This window comes from Aspergillus melleus (genome assembly GCF_016097325.1).
Source record: "Aspergillus melleus strain CBS 546.65 chromosome Unknown contig7, whole genome shotgun sequence".
Classification (NCBI taxonomy): domain Eukaryota; kingdom Fungi; phylum Ascomycota; class Eurotiomycetes; order Eurotiales; family Aspergillaceae; genus Aspergillus; species Aspergillus melleus.
The window spans coordinates 2,941,073-2,961,029 of NW_025763376.1; the positions used below are offsets into that span (position 1 = coordinate 2,941,073).

General features: G+C 47.7%; 5 protein-coding genes across 5 annotated transcripts; 4 read left to right on the plus strand and 1 right to left on the minus strand.

The window, feature by feature from the left end:
* Positions 1–1,841: 1,841 nt before the first annotated feature.
* LDX57_011971 (S9 family peptidase) lies at positions 1,842–3,912 on the plus strand (the record flags this gene model as incomplete). Its single annotated transcript, XM_046093704.1, has 3 exons — positions 1,842–1,940; positions 1,992–2,758; positions 2,808–3,912. The coding sequence occupies 3 exons, from the start codon at positions 1,842–1,844 to the stop codon at positions 3,910–3,912; spliced, it is 1,971 nt and encodes a 656-aa protein (XP_045949682.1).
* An 898-nt stretch (positions 3,913–4,810) lies between these two features.
* LDX57_011972 (uncharacterized protein) lies at positions 4,811–6,614 on the plus strand (the record flags this gene model as incomplete). The annotated part of the gene is made up of 3 exons (XM_046093705.1): positions 4,811–4,936; positions 4,987–5,335; positions 5,386–6,614. 3 exons carry the CDS (start codon positions 4,811–4,813, stop codon positions 6,612–6,614), a joined length of 1,704 nt encoding a protein of 567 aa, XP_045949683.1.
* Positions 6,615–11,073: 4,459 nt separating this feature from the next.
* Positions 11,074–12,680, minus strand: LDX57_011973 (uncharacterized protein; the record flags this gene model as incomplete). Its single annotated transcript, XM_046093706.1, has 6 exons — positions 11,074–11,574; positions 11,642–11,850; positions 11,910–12,051; positions 12,113–12,212; positions 12,281–12,408; positions 12,477–12,680. 6 exons carry the CDS (start codon positions 12,678–12,680, stop codon positions 11,074–11,076), a joined length of 1,284 nt encoding a protein of 427 aa, XP_045949684.1.
* A 1,258-nt stretch (positions 12,681–13,938) lies between these two features.
* On the plus strand, positions 13,939–15,728 carry LDX57_011974 (putative FAD-dependent oxygenase; the record flags this gene model as incomplete). Its single annotated transcript, XM_046093707.1, has 4 exons — positions 13,939–14,175; positions 14,359–14,575; positions 14,640–15,034; positions 15,093–15,728. 4 exons carry the CDS (start codon positions 13,939–13,941, stop codon positions 15,726–15,728), a joined length of 1,485 nt encoding a protein of 494 aa, XP_045949685.1.
* A 1,848-nt stretch (positions 15,729–17,576) lies between these two features.
* Positions 17,577–19,110, plus strand: LDX57_011975 (EGFR-like transmembrane domain-containing protein). The gene is made up of 2 exons (XM_046093708.1): positions 17,577–18,298; positions 18,379–19,110. Exons 1-2 carry the CDS (start codon positions 18,009–18,011, stop codon positions 18,962–18,964), a joined length of 876 nt encoding a protein of 291 aa, XP_045949686.1. The 5' UTR covers positions 17,577–18,008; the 3' UTR covers positions 18,965–19,110.
* Positions 19,111–19,957: the final 847 nt, after the last annotated feature.

Below are 19,957 nucleotides of genomic sequence, written 5' to 3' on the forward strand. Positions count from 1 at the left end.
ATCGATATTATGCGGTGCACAGATTTTTGTGATCTTTAAAAATACTTTATACAATCGATTCCGCGATGTAAAATCACAATCAGAAAAGCGCGCCAATGGCCATAAACTTTTTTAATTTAAAAAAGAAACTCTTTTTAAGCGATTATTAGATACAAATACGCGAGAATTTTCAATTCGATTCGAATTTCTATGTGAAATGATAGAGATATTATTTCGTTCGCGTTTTCAAAATCTCACAGTAATGATTGGAATTAATTGATCATATAATTTTATTAAATGCTATTCTCAATTATGTACACGATACAGCAGACGAATTATATATTAATGTGTAAAACAAAAAGATCCGAAGATTATAATATCATAATTTCAAATTGTTCACGAGACTATCCAAAAACACGGCATATACAAAAACAATATCTGGAATTTTGATAAAACTGATTTTGCAATGAAGCTTTGCTCAGTTGTTAAAGTTATTATTATAGTAAAGTGTAGTGAACGGTCATGCAGGATTATTCAAAATAATTGTGAATGAATTACAATCATTGAAATTGTCAATTTAAAAGATATACATATATTATCAATCATTATATTTAAAACAGACAATTAACAGGCCGCATGGTTTCAAGAATTTAAGTTTGCTAAAGACTGGTGGATTGCAATTAGTTAAAATGGCTGGACTATCGATGAAATAGGTCTTTTTTGATTAAAGAATGTTTTTGGACCCTTTTTTAAGCGTTATATAACTGATGCAAAGCGTTTGTTTATTTTAGATGGCCATAATAGTCATTTGATTGCTGAATTCGATGATTTTTGCATAAAATATGCAATAATATATCTTTATATGTTTGTCCACGTTTCACATCTTCTTTAATCGCTTGATGTGGGTATTTTTGATCTATTTAAAAAGACGTACGGGAAACTTCTTGAAGAACGTATGATTGCGAATAATAATCATATTGATAAAGAAGATTTTTTATTGCTATATTTGAACGCTTGAATTCAAATCTTTACTTTTATCAATATCTACAGTAATTTCGTAGAGACAAGATTTAAGCCATTTGATCAAGAACAAATTCTTTCTAAGTTTACTTTTTAATCATGTATATCAATATTATCATTAATTGAAAAATCAATTTTCTCTGCTTTTCAGACTTCGCAAAATATTCATTAATTAGATTGAAAGATACACAGTCTATAGAACAGTCTTAATGTTAAACGAAAACTTTCTAATAACCTGATTGCTCATATTCAACATCTTGAAAAGACTGCTCAAATGACAATGCAAATCAATTTTCTTTTACAACAAAAAATCAAGACTCTACGAGCCGAAAATGAGCGAAAATACAAAAAAAAAGCAAAAAGACGTGTTTCACTAAAAGATGATATTCTTTTATTTGTATAAGAAGGCCAAAATCGCGTTCAGCAGTTGAATACGCAATTTAATGAACAGTCTGAGAAATCTACTCCGATGTCTCATTGACGAGCTTTTGTCTGCTGCAGTGGCTATAGAATAATAGGACATACTATACGAAATTGCTCTAATAAATAGCTATTTTTCCATATATTTAGTTAATCAAATTTAATGAAGTTGGTGATTGAATAGCTTCAAATAGTGATGGCCATGGCGAAGTATCCGCGGTTCGGTTGTATCCGCGGCTCGCTTGTGGATTACGTTAGTTAGTTACCGATTACGTCAATATTAATGACTGTGTGGGGCGTGTTCAGTAATGGGTGAGTCAGAAGAAATTCTTCGAGTTGTCTCAAACAGCTGCACTTTCTGTCAATTGTTCGCTTGTATATTGCTGTGCAATTAACACATATTGGCTATCAGAAGCGTGAAAATGTCTCCATCTCGCGCTCCATATGGTACATGGAAAAGCCCGCTTACTGCGGAGCGACTGTCAACCGACAGCATATCGCTACATGAAGTAGTCGTCGATGTATGTTTCTGGTTTCCATCAGCTCAGATGGTGCATCGCTGACTTATGCAGGAGTCAATTGGTGCCATTTACTCGGTTGAATGCCATCCTACCGAAGGTGGACGGTTTGCGATCATCCAACACCTCAATGGCCAAAGCCGAGACGTTTTGCCGAAAGAATACAGTGCACATGCAACGGTGCAGGAGCTAGGTGGTGGCTCCATTTTAATGAGACCCGATGGAAGGGTTCTCTTTGCGGATGAAAAGACTTGCAGCATCCATTTATTGGACCCGGCGACGAGCCAAGTTACCCTTGTTCATGCAGCAGTCGAGGGCATTCGATATGCTGACTTCTGCAATCACCCTGTCCATACACAATGGGTCCTTGCTATTAAAGAGGATCACCGGGAGGCGACACCTGAGACACAGGCGACTCACGTCCACAACACGTTGGTGGCCATCGACATTGTTTCCGACACCGAGGTCACGATCGCTCAAGGCGATGACTTTTACTCGCATCCTAAATTCGACCCGTCGGGCAAATATGTCTCATGGATCCAATGGACCCATCCTGACATGCCATGGACAGGGACCGTGCTTCACGTTGCTGAGTGGGCGGATGGATCTTTGAAGAATGTGACCAAGGTGGCTGGAAAGTATCAGGAGGAGAGCATTGCTCAACCGAGATGGGGTTTGGATGGAAGACTGTACTTTGCAAGCGATCGGACGGGATATTTGCAGTTGTATTCATACAGCGTGCGCGATGCTTCTGTGCGCTCGCTGTCTTTCAAGGGGCTGGAAAACTCAGACTTTGCCGCTGCTGAGTGGGAGCTGGGAAGGTAGGTCCCCTGTCAGTGGATATCTGATCTAGCAAACTGACTCCCACAGTTCCACGTATTTCTCACTTGATGAAAAGACCATCGTGGCAACGGCTATTACTCATGCCACCAGTGATATTGTTCTCATCGACATTCCCACATCGTCCGTCCGAAGTCTGGGACTTCCTTACGTTGACATTGGAGTTCGCGCCAATGCGATTTTCCGAGCTTCGTCAAGCTCCTTTGTTGTCGTCGGTGCTTCGAGGACTTCTCCCCAGGAACTAGCTTTGGTTTCACTCACTCCTTCGTTTGAAGCAAAGACCACCGTCCTTACGTCAACTGCATCATTCGATTTGGCTCCGGAATACGTCTCCTCCGCGAAACAATACACCGCTCCTCAGAAATATGGTCCGCTGTGTGACGGAAACGTGCACATGTTCTACTTCCCCCCTTGCAACCCCGAATTCGAATGCGAAGGAACTCTTCCACCACTCCTGATGAACGTCCATGGCGGACCCAATGGATGCGTCACTCCTGCGCTGAACCTGGAAATTCAACACTGGACCACGCGCGGGTTTGCCGTCTGTGCTCTCAATTATACTGGATCTACCGGGTTCGGGCGGGAGTACCGCGAACGACTTTCCGGGTATTGGGGTCTAGTTGACACAGGCGATGCAGTGAGCGCGGTTGAGTTTCTAGCCAACGAAGGGCTAATGGATAAGGCCCGCGTGGGTATCTACGGCCAAAGCGCGGGCGGATACCTCACCCTGCAGGCTCTCCACATGTACCCTGATGTCTGGGCAGCGGGAGTCAGCTCCTACGGTATCAGCGACGTGAGGGCTCTACAGGCTGATTCATATAAGTTTGAGAGTCAAGACGTGGACCGAATTCTGCTGAGCAAGACCGCAAAAGAGGATAGGGAGCAGGAGCTCACGAATCGCAGTCCGTGCCATTATGCCGATAAGATGAAGGCTCCGTTGCTCTTGTTGCAGGGAACCTCGGACATGGTGGTTCCTGTGGCACAGGCGAGGATGATGGCTAGCGCTATGCATGCGCATGGGCGTATCGCGGATGTAGTAGAATTCGAGGGCGAGGGTCATGGGTGGGTTGGCGAGAAAACCATATATGAATCTTATAAGCGGAAGGAGAATTGGTGGATACGCCACTTGACTTGAGCACCGGAATACCATATTATTTCTCCCGATCGATGATACAAATCGGCTATTTCGAGATGCAAATGTTCTTGTGTGGGCTGTTTCACTTTTGCATTGTTGTGGACCTTGTAATAGACTATGATATCCGATACGTAGGCCTTCTAAGTGAAAGCCGAATTCACATTTCATTCTTGTTTCTCCAAACTTCTTCCTAGGAGCGAGATTAGAATAAAAAGATACTACAAAAGACAGTCACACTGGCCCCTTTCAGTTGAGCAGGAATAGAAACCCATTGAGTCCCGCCCCTGTTACTACGCAGTTCTTCTGCACTACCGTGGAGATATTTGGGTTTTCTCTGATGGTGGCAAATTCTTGATAGAGCCCATCAACCATTAATAGGGGTGTTTTGCACCACGGGTTGAAGCCCATGCCCCGTCCCGAATAGGAGATAGACCCATATTTATGGCCGCACTATGGCTGGATCGGGATCTAGCGTCGGATTTATTTTTTGTACAGGTCATGTTATGAAGCCCATACGGGTTGCAGCCCATGACCCGTCCCAATTAGTAAGTGTTTAATATCTCTATAAACTCTTTAATCGCACTGTTGTGTAGGCTGAACTCCCATATTGATTGAAATCGATCATATATATATATATATATTTGACGGAGTAGGTTGTGCTGCCTCTGACCTGGCTGGTCTTGGCTTATGACGTACGCTGTAACAGGGTTGTGGGTATTGGCCTGTGCATACGCGGAATAGCAAGTAGGTAGGTCATCTTTATTTTTGCTCCGGGGAATACGCGTATTCACGACCGACCCCTGGGGTAAGTTGGCTATAAGAATGGTTACAATCCGCGCAGCTAGGTAACAAGAAAGTAATTCTGCTCCTTACTGTTGCTAGACTTTGCTCGGACATTATGTTGCCGACACCAAGCCTGTTACGCCTCCTGGCCTTCAGCATTGCCGTCGTCGCCGGACATCCAAGTCGCCGACCAATTGTTGATCTTGGTTACGAAAAATACCAAGCGATCGATCAGGGCAATGTATGTATTACATCGGCTCATTCTGCCTTTTGCCTCTAACGCTTCGTCAGGAAACAACCACCTATTATTCTTTCTCGAACATCAGATACGCCTCTCCTCCCGTTGATGACCTCCGTTGGAAAGCACCAGTGCCCCCTCGCGCGAACCGGTCTTCTATTCAGTCCAACCCTCAAGTAATTACATGTCCCCAGGGGTCAACAACATGGCAAATCAAGACATCCATCACTACCAATGAGTACTTGGAATCCGGCAAAGTTCCCAACGTTTCATACTCCAATCTTGAGAGCATGGTGCAAAGCGGACAAGAGGACTGCTTGTTCCTGGATGTTCTTGCGCCGAAGAATACCTTTGATCATGTTAAGAGCGGTGCTCGCGTGCCTGTCATGGTTTGGATACATGGTGTGTCCCTCGGTCAAGAACGTTAGCTACCAGCACTGACCACTTTACAGGTGGTGGATTCACGGCCGGCTCGAAAACAGATTTCGGATCAGCAAAGACTCTGGTCGATCGGGCCAATGAGGATGGCTCAGATCCCATGGTCTATGTGGCCCTCAATTATAGGCTAGGTGGTTTTGGCTTTCTCGCTGGTTCTTCATTTGAAAGAGAAGGTGGTCTTCTGAATGCCGGTCTATTCGATCAACGGATGGCACTTCAATGGATTCAGGATAATATTCATCTATTTGGTGGCGACAAAAATCAAGTCACCGTCGTTGGCGAGTCTGGGGGATCAGGGTCCATCATGCACCATATCACTGCGGGTGGAAACAATAACCCAGCCTTCCAGAGGGCTATTCTGCAATCGCCAGCATATTTCCCTTACCGATCGGCAGTTGAGAATCAGAATGCGTTTCGTTCATTCATGGGCCATGCGAATGTCACCAGCCTTGCCGAAGCTCGCCGTCTCCCGTCTGATATCCTCATCGCAGCCAATTCCCGTTCAATAGGCGAAGCTTTGCCATACGCTTCCCCCGTTTATTCTCCTACTCCTGATGGAGACATTGTCCTGTCTGATCCCAAGCTCCGCCTATCGCGAGGAGAGTTCCATCGATCAATTGAGATCATCACCTCCCACAATTCAGATGAAGGTCTCACCTTGGTTCCTGCCATTCATACCTGCCAGGAGTACGAATCTCTGTTAAGAAGCCTATTTACCCACTTCAATACCTCCACAATCAATCACATCGTCAACGTTTTGTACCCCCCAATCTTTGACGGATCTATGGGCTACACCAACAATTATCAAAGAGCAGCCAAAACCGTCGGGGAGGGCATCATCGAATGCAATTCGGTGTCGCTAGGTCTTGCTTTCGGACTCCGAGCCCACGCATACTATTTCTCAACCTACCCTGGACTTCACGCGCAAGACACGTCTTATACCTTCTACAACCCTGGGGCACAGTCTTCCTATTCCCTGGTGGATACCGGCGCAGTCAACCAGACTCTCGCATATATCATGCAAGACTACATTGCTAATTTTGCCAAGTCTGGCCAGGTCAAGTCTGAGTTGGATGGTTTGTCAGAGATTCCGCCATACGGGTCGCATGGGACCTCAGTGCAGTTGGACTCGGCCGGGGTCAAACTCGTCGGCGATCCAGCTCTAACATCTCGATGCGAATGGTGGGCTTCAATCGACTACCAAGGTCCCATCGTGTCTGGCTCTGGAGCCTGTAGTGTATAGTACACCTCGACGTCCTCTAGTATGTCCTTTAATCGAGCAGGCTCAGGAGTATTTTCAACGAGACTCACACGTTGCCTAAAGATTCCTCAAAGGACAAGGCCTGGATCATTGGATTGATGGTGTTCAATTTATTTCAATGGTGATATTGAAGGTGGAATATTGTATGGTTCGAATACTAGAAATCATAACCTAGTTTGCACTACAGATAGCTCATTTATAAATACCCGTCATTCACTGCCCCTACAGACCCCAGATACATACATTGAAAGTTTCAGGAAAGCGACGCGTCACCTCGACCATCTCAATAACGCCATCTGGCGGACCAGGCATACTGAAGCCCAAGATATGGTACGTTGGGTATCCGAATAAGAATTTCTTTGCGGCTTTATTATATCACGTAACATACACACGAAACACAGTTGATTTCCATTTAGAATGTCTATTGCCCCGTATCGCTTTCCATGGATTCTATCCCGAATATCTACTTATTCACTTGGTTATGAAAGTGACTTCATTTTATGTGTGTTCGTGCGGGCAGATTATGGTCACGGAGCCTTTCAGTTGTAAATAAAAAAGTATAGCACTGTGTTATCAGATCAAATCCGTTCCAGGGGCTATGTTGTATAAAAGACTGTTGCCCTAGGACTCTATCACCAGCGGTTTCTAGATAGTTCTCTAATCACTACTCGTAATTAATAATCAGACAAGTGTCGTGATTAGAGAGATAGAGGTTGGTTGGTCAGTACTTGGTATATACTGGTTGGGGCTGTTTCAACAGGAGCAGGCTTTTGTTTATTAATCATCCCGCTGCTTGCCGCGCAAGAACCGGCGTATCAATTACACCAAACTGGTTACCTATACGGATACATGGGACCCTGGAAACGTTTGATTGGGCAGAAGGGGGCTTTGGTCCACCCGATAAGGGGTCCATGCACAGCACTCCCAAGTCCCAACAATGTAGGCTCCACGATTCACAGTCAATCTGATTCTCAACAGCAGCTTGAGTTGAGAGACACTGCTTGGTCATACTTTTTGCAACCATGTTATATTCTCTTGTACTTCTGCTCTTCTTTAAGTCGCAACCTAGCCAACGTCCAGCTCTGTTGTCGGACTATAGGTATACAAAACATTGATCTGATATTGACCCGAGCACAACAAAATACAGAGAAACGTGCAACGACAAATTTGAGGGTTAGCAATTATCTCAGCCATGGAAACCGAGAAACAGAATGTCACAGAAGTCTCTCCAGGCTTTTGCTACCAGGGAAGTTGCCATTGCAAGGCTGTATGCTTCTCCGCAAGGTTTCCATCTCCGCTGTCACATTTGACAGTAGTCTCTTGCAATTGTATGTATTTTGGTACAAGTTGGAACCCCACAGGCCTATGACAGCTCTTCCATAGGTTAATGACACGTTACAAATGAAATTGATCGCTAATCTAACAAATCTATTCAGGTAGCTATTGTCACATTGCTGGCAGCTTGCTTGCCTTCGCGGACGATATGGAAATCAAAGGGACAGAATCGCTTACGGTACGAGCCAGCTATGATGATAGCCCTTTTGATTTATAATCTGTTATCAATTACTGAGATGAGTTACTCATATGATATAGGAATATCGATTTGCCACGCATACTATCCGGATATTTTTCTGTAGTATCTGCGGGGCCAATGTTTACAACAAATCAATCAATCCAAACTTCAAATATGGTCAATGTGCTATCAACGTGAGTGCATTCCCAGTGAATGATTGTGGCCCGTCACGCTCATCTAGGGCCGATGTGTGTTTAACATCGTGGAAAGATCGTGTGTGAGCTAACAGAGATGCCGGGATTTCAATTCAGATGCGCCTATTACGTGGAATTGACTTGGAGACCATACAAGTAATGAAGGGCGATGGTAAGAATATCCATCTGCCGCCGTTGGAAGGGAATCCGCTGTAGCCCTCAGCACACACGCACACCCGCCGGATGATGCCAGGAATGTACATACATAGTCTGCACCACATTCCTCAGCCCTTAAGGCATGTTCTAGCACAGACTACATAGGTACTGCTAGTAAGAAGAGTGTAACGAACAGACTTTCCAGGATCAGTGATCTCCAGTCTCCTAGTTTGTGCAAAATCAAATCCAGCTTCTGCCGATGAGATACGAGCTATGTCCAACATTATTCCTCTGGACTCGTAGTGCACCCCAATGGGATGTTCGCGAGGGGGCCTGTGGAGCGTTGACATGGTGCGCAGAGCAGCAGGACACAGTCGCAAATATGTTTGTACTATGTGAGCTTTCGTCCTCTGAATTGAGGTTCCCGTTGCCCTTGAGACGTATAGAATGCGTTTTAACATGATCTGCGGAGTCGTCTTCGTGTGTTTGACCTTAAACTTAGCGATTTTATTCCGATATCGCTCCTGACCCTTTCCAGCGGACTTTACCTAGTTATACAAAAATGCCCTTTTGTAAAGTGGTTCACGAAACAGACTCGATTGGAAGAACAAGAATCTAGTGTTCGCTTACTCAATATGATAAGGCATTTGGGTACAGTGGACAGCGGCGAGGATATTGTTAGGGTCAGAGTAACTGATATTTACTTTTTAAATCTACTTTGTTCTGAAAGGCTAAGAGGTTAAAACTGGGATCGTAAAATACGAAAATATAGGTGCGGTGGTAAAAGATATATTTTGATCACATCCATCTGGATCCGGAAATCAGTCGTGCACTCGGAACATGGAGGTCTTGTTGAAAGTGTGCGGTCTATATGGTTCAGAATTAAAAAAACCAACAACCCCCATCGCAACCAAAAAAAAACAAGACAAAAAAGCGAAAACATACAACAGCCGGGATTCGCTGGTGGTCACCCACCCAACTACTAACCGGCCGGCGTGTGGCTTAAGTACGGCTGAGCGGACGGGAAGCCCTGTTCTCCACACCCTGTGGTCGTATGTACTAGAGGGAAGTAAACAGTGGGATATATGGTGCAGAGATTATAAATTGGTAGACGCTCCTCCACATCGGAGTCCCCGACCGTGTTGACCGAATTTTGAAGCTGATCGACATTCCCCAAGCACCTAGTGACCTAATACATCGGATCTACACTGCGCACAGGAACAGGAACAGGAATAGGAATAGGAAACGGACTCGGAGAATGGAGTGAAAGAAACGTGGCCGGAAAGTAAAACCACGATAGGAGAAGATGTGCGGATTCGTAAGTTGGAGACTCAATTTTGAGTTCCGTTATGTGGATGGGGGAAAATGGGGTAAATCCTTGGATGGGCTTTTCTGGAATCAATCGTCATAGGATGATGACACCGAGGTTACCTCGAGTTATCGAGAAGGAGAGATACTTGGACGGAGGTTCGTCGGCGGTTTCATTTCACGATTCCATTTCTTTTTATGCGATATGCTGTGGACACTGTACAGTGCTTTGAGCTGTACACCAAAGTCGCAGAGGCAGGGAGATAGAGACAGGTCGTACGATATATCAGGGACTGGAGGTAGGACCAGTGGCCACTCACGTCTCACAGCGACCAAACCATGGAGACTGACCTGGGCCCTAACTCTCACCTGGGCACCCCTAAACTATCGAATTATTTCCAAGGCCTTCTCAGCACCCCCACCCGTCTCCATCGTCGCCGAAGCTAAGGAGCCATATTAACAACCGTGGTCGTGGCTTGACGCTAGTCCGGCCTAGGCAGCGCCGATGTCTACAGGCTAAGAGCAGTAGTAAGCTGTTAGCAATTTAGCAGCGTTGCATTTCGCCCCCTGCATCCGCCGTGCATGCATCTCGGCAGTTCTCAGTCTGAAGATTACGTCGCATATACCGAGCTTGTGGCGGAATACTTAATTTTATGTATATCTCAAATTGCGTCCATAGTGTAGAGGATATGGAACCCGGAAATTTCCATTGCCTGTCAAACTGATCGATCTGCCACTTCCAGAGATCCCAGCAAGCACAGAACGCAAAATGATCGGAACCGTCGGGGCCGGGCCACCGGCGCGCCCGTGGAGCCGTTTCCACCGAAGCGATCAAGCGGGTCTTTTGGACAATTTCCCAGTTCGTTCGAGTTGGAGCCTTGCTCTAGGGACTAAGGAGAAACGGTGTACGAGAGATTTCGGCTGTTAGCGAAATCAGGCGTAATAATTCAAAAACTCCGCGGTTGGATTTAGTCATAATAATAAACAGTGTCGAGCCTCGGTCGAGTAGTTAGGATATAATTTCCTATAATATAGGACAGGCTTAGTGTCTGCAGCTATGTAACTTCGAAAATGGATAATATTCCTGTTGAGCGTACTCCAAGTAGTATCGACGCCATAATGCCAAGTCAACTCCCACAATAATCTAATAACAATCTAACAGTGTAATCATTAATCCGTCCGTATTAACTCCAACCAACCAGCCCGCCTATGTATATGTATATAATATAAGTATCGGTGTGTATAGCCAGCTGGCTAGGTCGCAAACAATCTACCAGCTCTCATGAACCCGCTGCGGCTGCGGCTCGTTGCTGTTGTGACTGCTCCGTCGATCCTCGGTGGTAACCTCCACACGGTTCGAGACAACAATACCTCCTGGACCAGCAGCCGGATCTCCGGGACCAGGCGCCTGGCCAGCTTCGGCCACAGCGGCACTGTCAAATGCCTTGAGATTCTGCATCTTCACGTCCTCCGCCATCATGCGTTCTTCGCTCTCTGTGAACGTTAAGTCCATTGTCATCGGGTGTCCGCTGCCCGGTCCGCGCTTGTTGCTTCGACTATGTGATTCGCCGTAGGTGCCGCCTCCGATGGTCTTGAAGCCGCCCGATGGCGTCTTGTACGTTTGTCCAGTAGAAGCGAACGCGCTGCCGAAGGCCTTATTGAGCCAGAGACGCAGGATGTGGAAGATCATGGGCAGGTTGGTGGTAATTACAGCCGCGAAGGCTTCACGCGTGCCCCATGCTGCACTGAGTTGTCCGCCGTTGATGGGTTCCTTTTGATGAAGTCGATGAGTTAGGGCTTAAATCGAGCAGGTGACCACATGGTGGATGGTTACTCACCACTAACACAAAGACACTCTTGAGCGTCGCGCAAACAAGCGTGAACACTCCCGTGCTGAGAACAATAGTTGAAGCGATCTTTTTGATCAACTTTAAACTCGATTTCCAGAGCATGGGAATCGGAATGAATATCAGGTATAAGTCGGTGGAGACGTTCGCGGCGAAGGACACCCAGATTATGGGCTTGGATACGGCGGCTTGGCAGATTTCTTTGTTCGACGAGAGAAATTAGCAGGCGAAGAGCGATGAATCTTGGGAGGCCACTTACCGCCGGGATCGGGGTTTATTTGCCAGTATTTGTGAAATGGCCGACATGAACCCAGAATGGTGACAACGCTTGCGATGAAGGTGCTGATCACAAGCCCGAATCCGATGTAGACGGGAACGCGATAGCGTTTCCCAAGACCGTCCTGTTTCCCCGGCGTCAGTTATCTTGCGACACTGTGATACTCCGGCGGATGGTTATCGTACCGTGAGCCGGAGGAAGAAAAACAGCATGGACAATTTCAGCGACCAGATCAGTGCCGAATATGTCGTCCAGCCTGCGAGCTGAATCTTCGATCCGATCACCCTACATAGACACCATTCCGTATTAACGTTCGCCCCTCTGGCGACTGATGACAACATCGTAAGATATACCTGTAACTGTACTCCGGATCGTCAACAGACAGCGCAGCCCGCTGCGCATCCGTCATTCCACTATTGGCGAGACCATTGGCGGCGGTGCCCACGCTGTATGCAAGGGCCGTTTGCGCGGTGTAGAATAACTGCAAGGATCAAGCATTAGCTTAGCAACGAGCAAAGGCCGCTATGGAATCCTTAGGGAGACACGAACAACTCCGACCCACACGAGATAATCGTCCGCTCGTAGGTGTTTATATCCCACCGCATTTCCTCGGGCGTAGGTTCTGAGCAAGGTTGAAGCAAGTCCAAACGCATACAGTGTCCATGACTCCACGGCGGACTTGTGGAGGGCCGCCTGAACGGCGTCCTGCTCGGAAGCTCTAGCCGTTAAGTTGGAGATGAAACCGGTCGACATAACTCCTCCGTAGTAAATGACAGGGATGGTTTAGATGGACATGTCGAAGCAATATACGTCTGGAAAGGTTCAAAATTGGAGAAAACAGGACGATAAGATTGAGTGCAATTGAAAAAAAAAAGTTCTCACGTCTTCAACACACCACTGCTTAGCAAACCTCGCACAGCCGTTTATTTAATTGCCAATGAACCAAGGAGGGACCGAGTGCCACATGTATACAGTCATTCCAGCCCCCTTCTATAATAAGACCAAGCAAAAATAAGAACGGTTTTTTTTTAAAAAAAAAAAAGGACCAAACTTTGCGGTCGCCACAAGGCACAAGTGCCGGTGCCATTGACCGAATCCTTCTGGTCGAACAAAATTGAAAATACCAGTCCACGGACGCATTTTTTTATTATGGGGATTGGAGATGTTCTTGATTACTGATTAGCTTTCGAGAGTTGGTGGAGAGGGCTCGGTTAACACAGAGTTTTTGGGGACCGATTCTGTAATCTGCACCCCATGGTCGCTGTCATGGTTTGAGAGGGATTCCGAAGCCTCCGACTAAATTAATTCCTTAACCTTGGATTCCCGTTGTTTGCAATTTTGAGAACATCGCAATCCCCATTGCGGTCCTCTCGCGTGGCGAAGGATTCCTTAGTGTCAGGTAAACTAAAAGGTCCTACTCCGTGCAGCTAACGGGTTAGTTATCTTTTTAGTCGATTTCTCCGACATGCTACCATTCATGGTCGAAGGGTGCCTTTGGAGAGTAATTTGGGTGGGTATCCTAAGTTCTGGTACCCAATGGCACCATCCGAGGTTGCAGAGTTTATTATATTGCGCTGGTGGAGAATGCTTCCAGCCAAAATTGAATCAGAAGATGCGCCCCAAGCACGCGGTCGCCGACCCATGCGCCATTGCAATTGCTAGCCTGCATTAGGGCTGCCTTAGTCTGAGACAGCCTACGGAGAGGTCGGAGATTGAGACATCAGCCAATATCCAAGAAATTCAATTATAATAGCTACAAAGTACGTCGCATCCTTCAATTCTCTCTCTGTGCAACTCTCTTTGGTGACGAGCAGGGATTCAGATCCAGCTGAATTACAGTTTTTTAGGGTGCTTCCCTCGGTGAAAACTTTCTTTTCTCCTTACATTCCTCCTGCAGCCGTTAATCTAGGGGCCAGTTGTGCGCGTACCCTTGTTTTTGGATCTTCCAATTTACCTTTTCCTTCCTGCATCTTAATCCACCGTGATATAACCTTTCTTTGCTGGAGCCAATATGCGTTTGCAAGTGGTCACCGCCGTCGCCGCGTGGGCTGTTACCTCGGCCTGTCAGAACCTGTGGACTCGCGACACCGATTACAAGGAGCTCAGCGAGAAGCTTTCTACCTCTGCTAAGGTTTACTACCCTGGCTCCGACGAATTCGAGAAGGCGTCCGTCCGGTGGTCGAATTTGGAGACTCCCACCGTGAACGTCGTCGTCGTCCCCGGCACGGAGAATGATGTCGTCGAGACGGTAAGCTTGCTTTCTTTTCCTATTTCCTGTCGATCAATCGATCTACCTTTGCTTCCAATTCATTTCTTGTCCCGCATAATTTATTTCCCACATATCCTGTTTCTCCGCACGTGGCGAACTGATCTCGGTTCCACCAACTACATCCGCGTGACACAGCAAGAGCCAACTAACTTCGCAATATAGGTGAAATTTGCCAACAAGAAGGAATTGCCCTTCCTGGCTTACAACGGCGCCCACGGAGCTATTACCACCCTTGGTCAAATGACCAATGGTATCGAAATTTACCTGAACCAGCTCAGCGGCGTTGAGGTCGCCGAGGACGGAAAGACGGTTACCATTGCCGGTGGAACCAAGTCTAAGTTGGTGACTGACACGCTTTGGGATGCTGGAAAGCAGACCGGTAAGTCTACCTTGAGTTCTCCAGGCATCTCGCAAATCACCGAATCGTGGTTAATTGACTTCAGTCACCGGAACTTGCGAATGTGTCAGCTACCTTGGTCCCGCTCTGGGTGGCGGTCACGGCTGGCTTCAGGGCCACCACGGTCTGGTTGCTGACCAGTTTGAGTCGATGAACATCGTGCTTGCCAACGGCACCTTGGCTACTCTGGACTCCAGCTCTGAGCTCTGGTGGGCCGTCAAGGGTGCCGGCCACAACTTCGGCATTGTCACCTCCGTCACCTCCAAGATCTTCGACATCGAGCACAGTGACTGGGCCATCGAGACCATCACCTTCAGCGGCGACAAGGTCGAGCAGGTCTACGAGGCTGCTAACAAGTACCTCCTGAAGGATGGCAGCCAGTCCGCCGACGTCATTAACTGGTCGTACTGGCTGAACAACCCCGATGCGGATGCTAGCAACGTGAGTTCTACTGTCCTGTCACCTATCTTTCGTTTCATCGTCTAACAATTACCCATAGCCCGTCATCATCATGTACATCATCCAAGAGGGTGTTAAGACCGTCGACTCCGCCTACACTGCTCCCTTCCACGAGCTGGGTCCCATCTCCACCGAACCCCAGAGCGGCAGCTACAAAGACCTTGCCGCATGGACCAACATCGCCATGGACTCCGTGCCCTGCCAGAATGCCGGAACCATCAACCCGCGCTGGCCCAACTACCTCGAGAAGTACGACGTGGCCGCCCAGAAGAAGGCCTACGAGCTCTTCGCCGACAACGTCCGTGGCTCCTCCGCATTCAACGGCTCCATCTTCATGTTCGAGGGATACTCCATGGGCGGCGTGAAGGCCATCGACGCCGAGAGCACCGCCTTTGCTTTCCGTGACGAGAACATCCTCTCCGCCCCCCTGATCACCTACGCGCCTGGTGGCGCCGAGCTGGACGAGAAGGCTGCCAAGCTGGGTAGCGAGCTCCGTCAGATCCTGCAGGATGCCAGTGGTACTGAGAATGTCCGCGCGTACGTCAACTATGCATTCGGTGACGAGGGCGCCGAGGGCTGGTATGGTAGCGAGAGCTGGAGACAGAGCCGCTTGCAGAGCTTGAAGACGAAGTATGATCCTAATGGCATGTTCAGCTTCTATGCGCCGATTGCTTAGATCGGGCCGTGATGGTTGCGTTGTACGATTGTTCTTTTGTGATATGTGTATATATGGTTGTACCTGATGCTAAGGGTGCAGGTGATGTTTGAACCCACCTGCAGTTTATTATAGTAATGAATAATTTCATTGTCACCACAATGACCTTTTATCCCTATACAACACATCAAATGGCTGCATGAACTATACTCTTGTACCGTCTATCAACTGTATAGTGACATGGTGCTACGTGCTGCGTAACTGATATTTGTCTACACCTGAGACGAATATCCGACTTTATTGATTAGGAGAATATGTCAATGCTAAATGATGGCTTTAGCAACCAAATGCTATTTGGGTCTTTCGAGTCTTGTAGTAGTCGTCGTGAGAGTCACCCGCTCTGCTGTTAGGTTAGCAGTAGCAGTTCGTATCATAATTTTATTGTCCCTTAGGTCCGAGGCTGACAGGCACAGCCCAGATGGGAGACGGAAATGCCTCAACTTCGCCTGTTTGTCTCCTTGCTTCGTTTGTTCCGCTCTCCTAGGGTGAATCGTATCCCTTAATTCTTGACCAGGACTTAATCCTACGTTTCCTTCATCGCTGAGATGCGGTCGCACTTTATGGCAAGCCTAAGCCCAAGCAGGCCCTACAAGAGGAATTCTGAAGATATTGACGTGAACCACGAGTCAATCGTACCCGGGACACGCTTGAGATATGCGACCAGCATGTGTCTCGACGGTATCCGGCATCATCTATGTGGGAGAGGTAAATCGTGCCTCGTGCGATCGGTCAAATGGAGGAAAAGGTCTCATTACGGAAACGGAACATGCCAGCCTGGCAAGACAGCCTGTACACGAAAGGGATGATGTTAGTCTCTTTTCTTCGTGAATTATATAGGGTGCAAATGGATGTCTTGCAGGATAGTCGGGTCAAAGAACATACCGCAATACGCACTACGACATGGAGCCGGGGAATTGGGGCGAGGCCAGCGAGCGAGATAAGGCCAGTGTAATTGCAAACATGGAATAGGAGTGCTGGCGTAGATAATAGCGAATCTCTGAAGAATAAATGGTGTCTGGCAATTATCTGCCTGTCGTTCCAGGCGAAGATCTCGGCAGAAAATATCGGAGGATATATTGATCCGGGCCAATTTCACCGCCTACCTTCGAGGGTTGGAGCTGATAATATAAGCTTTGCGAGACCCTCATGACTTTTAGTTCGTTGATGGTTCGGATGATCTGATGCTGGAGATGCGGAGGATGAACGAACAATTGGGGGCTGTTGGTTGCTTGTTTGTCTTAAGCAATCCACTGATTATACGAACAGTTTAGGGCTGTGCATTGGTCCTTCTCGCGGGTCGGGAGATATTTCCACTACATATGGGAGGTTCGCAGCAGCCAGCACAGATGCACAAGGGTCTTGATGATAAGGGCCCCATCGAGAGTGGATTTGAAGGATCGTCCCTGAATAGGCAAGAGCTAGCGTTGCTGTGATTGAATGCTCTTCTGTTGTTTGCCTGACGTTGACGTTGGTTGCCTTTCCGTTTCATGGGAACTTTACTGATGGAGCAGATACCACTGAATCGCTAAACATGACTCCGACGTCTTGAAAGTAGAATCGAGGGATGAATAAGAGGCGGGAGAAAGATGGTTTGCTCTGATTCAAATCCCTTGTCCCCTGATATTATTGGGGCTGAAAAGGAAAGCTCGCTGTTCTCCCCGCCGCGCTAATTACGATCGGCGCCCCCAAGATGAATCAAGTCTCGGTCGTTGGCACTTCAGAGCCGTTCTTTGGACAATCCAAGGTTGGTCCGACAAGGACTGAATACAATGAACATGGTTCTCTCCTACAGCGAGAAACGTGGAAAATCCTGCACGGGAACAAGCCACGTTCTATACCCTGGTCACCCACGGGGTTGAGTCAGATATCTCCAAGGCAAAAACCATGATTGAAAAAAAAAGAGGCAACTAAAGCGGTCTCCACTGCGCTAAATGGCTACTCTGCCGTACTTAAGCTGCACGATGGCAGCACCATCGCGAGCGAAGTCGACCGTTCGACCATTCAGCTTCGATCGTCCTGCTGACTGCTTCTCGTTAGCAGTATAGTCTGATAGCCTTGTGTTGATCACTCGCCAATCAGGCCATGATGGGCAAGGCTGTCAAGAGCCACCGGCAATCTTTCTCTTGAAACTAAAAAGTCGGCGGATCTTCGCCCTCCCTTACGTTCTAAACTCTTACTCCGTACACCTTGCGAAGCACGTCTTTTCATGTTGCGAACACCATCGCCCCCAACGCTTCTACCATGACGACGACGACGACAGCCACCGCGAGCGAAACACAAAAAACGCATCTTCCCCTGACGACGACGTTCACACCGCCGGCTTCATGTACGAGTAATGTTTGGCTCGCTAGCACCAGCGGAAAGACATGGATGAACCTGGGTCCAATTTTCCATACGGAGTGTCTTCCATCGGGGTGGAAAAAAACAGATTATTATTCCCCGGGGATATGTCCGACGGGTTATGCGATTGCTGCCAGCGGCATCGTGATTGATGGATCTGTTACCGAAACTGCAGCGACCTGCTGCCCAACGTAAGTCTTGTCCGCACGCCCAGGGGAAGAAAGGGGCAGATTCATGCGGTCGTGAACTAACAATACCCGGACGTCTTCAGATTCGGCGACAATAAATATGTGACCCGAGCTGCAGAATCGTCTACGATTTCCGAATTAATAGACTGCACTTGGCAACCAGGTCCCGATGTTACAACAGAATTCAAGTACACCTGGACAGATGACGAAGGACGAACATCCAGCACAGACAGCGCGTTGAGCAGCGACGGCCACATCAACGCATACGGCGTATATATACGATGGCAATCGAGCGATTTCAGCACGCCCCCAGCCACGACGCCGATCTCTAACACCGCTACCACCACCACTGCTGCCGCAACATCTTCCCAAACTTCCACAGAACCCTCGGGATCGTCGGAACTGTCGACGGGGGCCAAAGCGGGTATCGGCGTCGGAGTTGCCGTGGGGGCCGTTTTAGCGATTGTGGCCCTGGTGCTGTTCTTTATTCGGCGCCGAAGAAACCGACCGGCGCAATATCAGCAGAGCCACGACGAGGCAGGTGCACCGGGATTGGTATACTATCCCCCAAGCGAGATGCCAACAGGGGATGTAAGGGAACCTACAAAATATGCTGCGGAGTTGCCTGCTGGAACAGACATGCCTGAATTGGACGGGTCGAGAAAATAAACGACTTAATACCCCTTGACGATTAGGCTATAGAATACCATCTTCAGCGCGTTTGGTTTTCATGCTTAACGGCCTGGCAGTCGGTCTCTGGAGGACTACTGGATTATCTGGAACTTCTTAATTTTAATTTGATCTTATATTGACTTAAAATACCACTTTTGAGGATGGGTCTGGCGGGGTGCCGGCCGTGTTAATAGCAACCTCACTTTCCAAGACGATCTGCGTAATAATGAGTAGATGACATGTTAACTCGATCGTCTTGAGTAATGTAAAGCCCTGTAGATAACGAACTGTAGAGAGACATGTTGATGTTTGGACGGTGTTGTTCCTCTTAAGTTGGAGTGTCCCGCGGGCCATACATGAAACCAGTTAATAGTTCATAATGGAAATTGGCGATGATAACCATACATAGAATCACCTAGCTGTTGCACCTTGAAGCAGGGTTGACATCCAAGATGATGAGACTGAGGTGGATCTGCCGTCCTCGCGCGTAGTTATAGACGATGATTTTGATGGGGAGTACTATAGTGCCAGTGTAAATTTGGTGCGCTGTTTAACCGGCGTAATCCGATCGCTGTATACGGTTCTTCGTCACGCTCGTGACGCCCAGCTCTCTACCTGTATACACCAAGTGCTGCGCGAACTGCAGTCCTGGATAGATCAATTGCCCCCATGACTACAGATTAACGCTTCCTCCGTCTGTGAGCATAATTGGAAGCTTGCCACGCGTCATTTCCCTCTTGACCAGTGCATCATACTGGCCACACGTCCAATTCTTCTCCACGCCTTGCGAGTCCAAGTAACAACACCGAAAACTTCCACGTCGTTATCTCAAGCCCCTATAAGTACCTCGGCTCTATCAGAAGCCTGCACTCGATGTGCACGGCACTCGGTGCAGCCACTCGCCCGGTCCTGGATTGACGGCTCCTTCGTCACTTCTGACTGCTTCTTCACGCAGTACCTGTTTCCTTGACGATTGTGCTCACCATATCG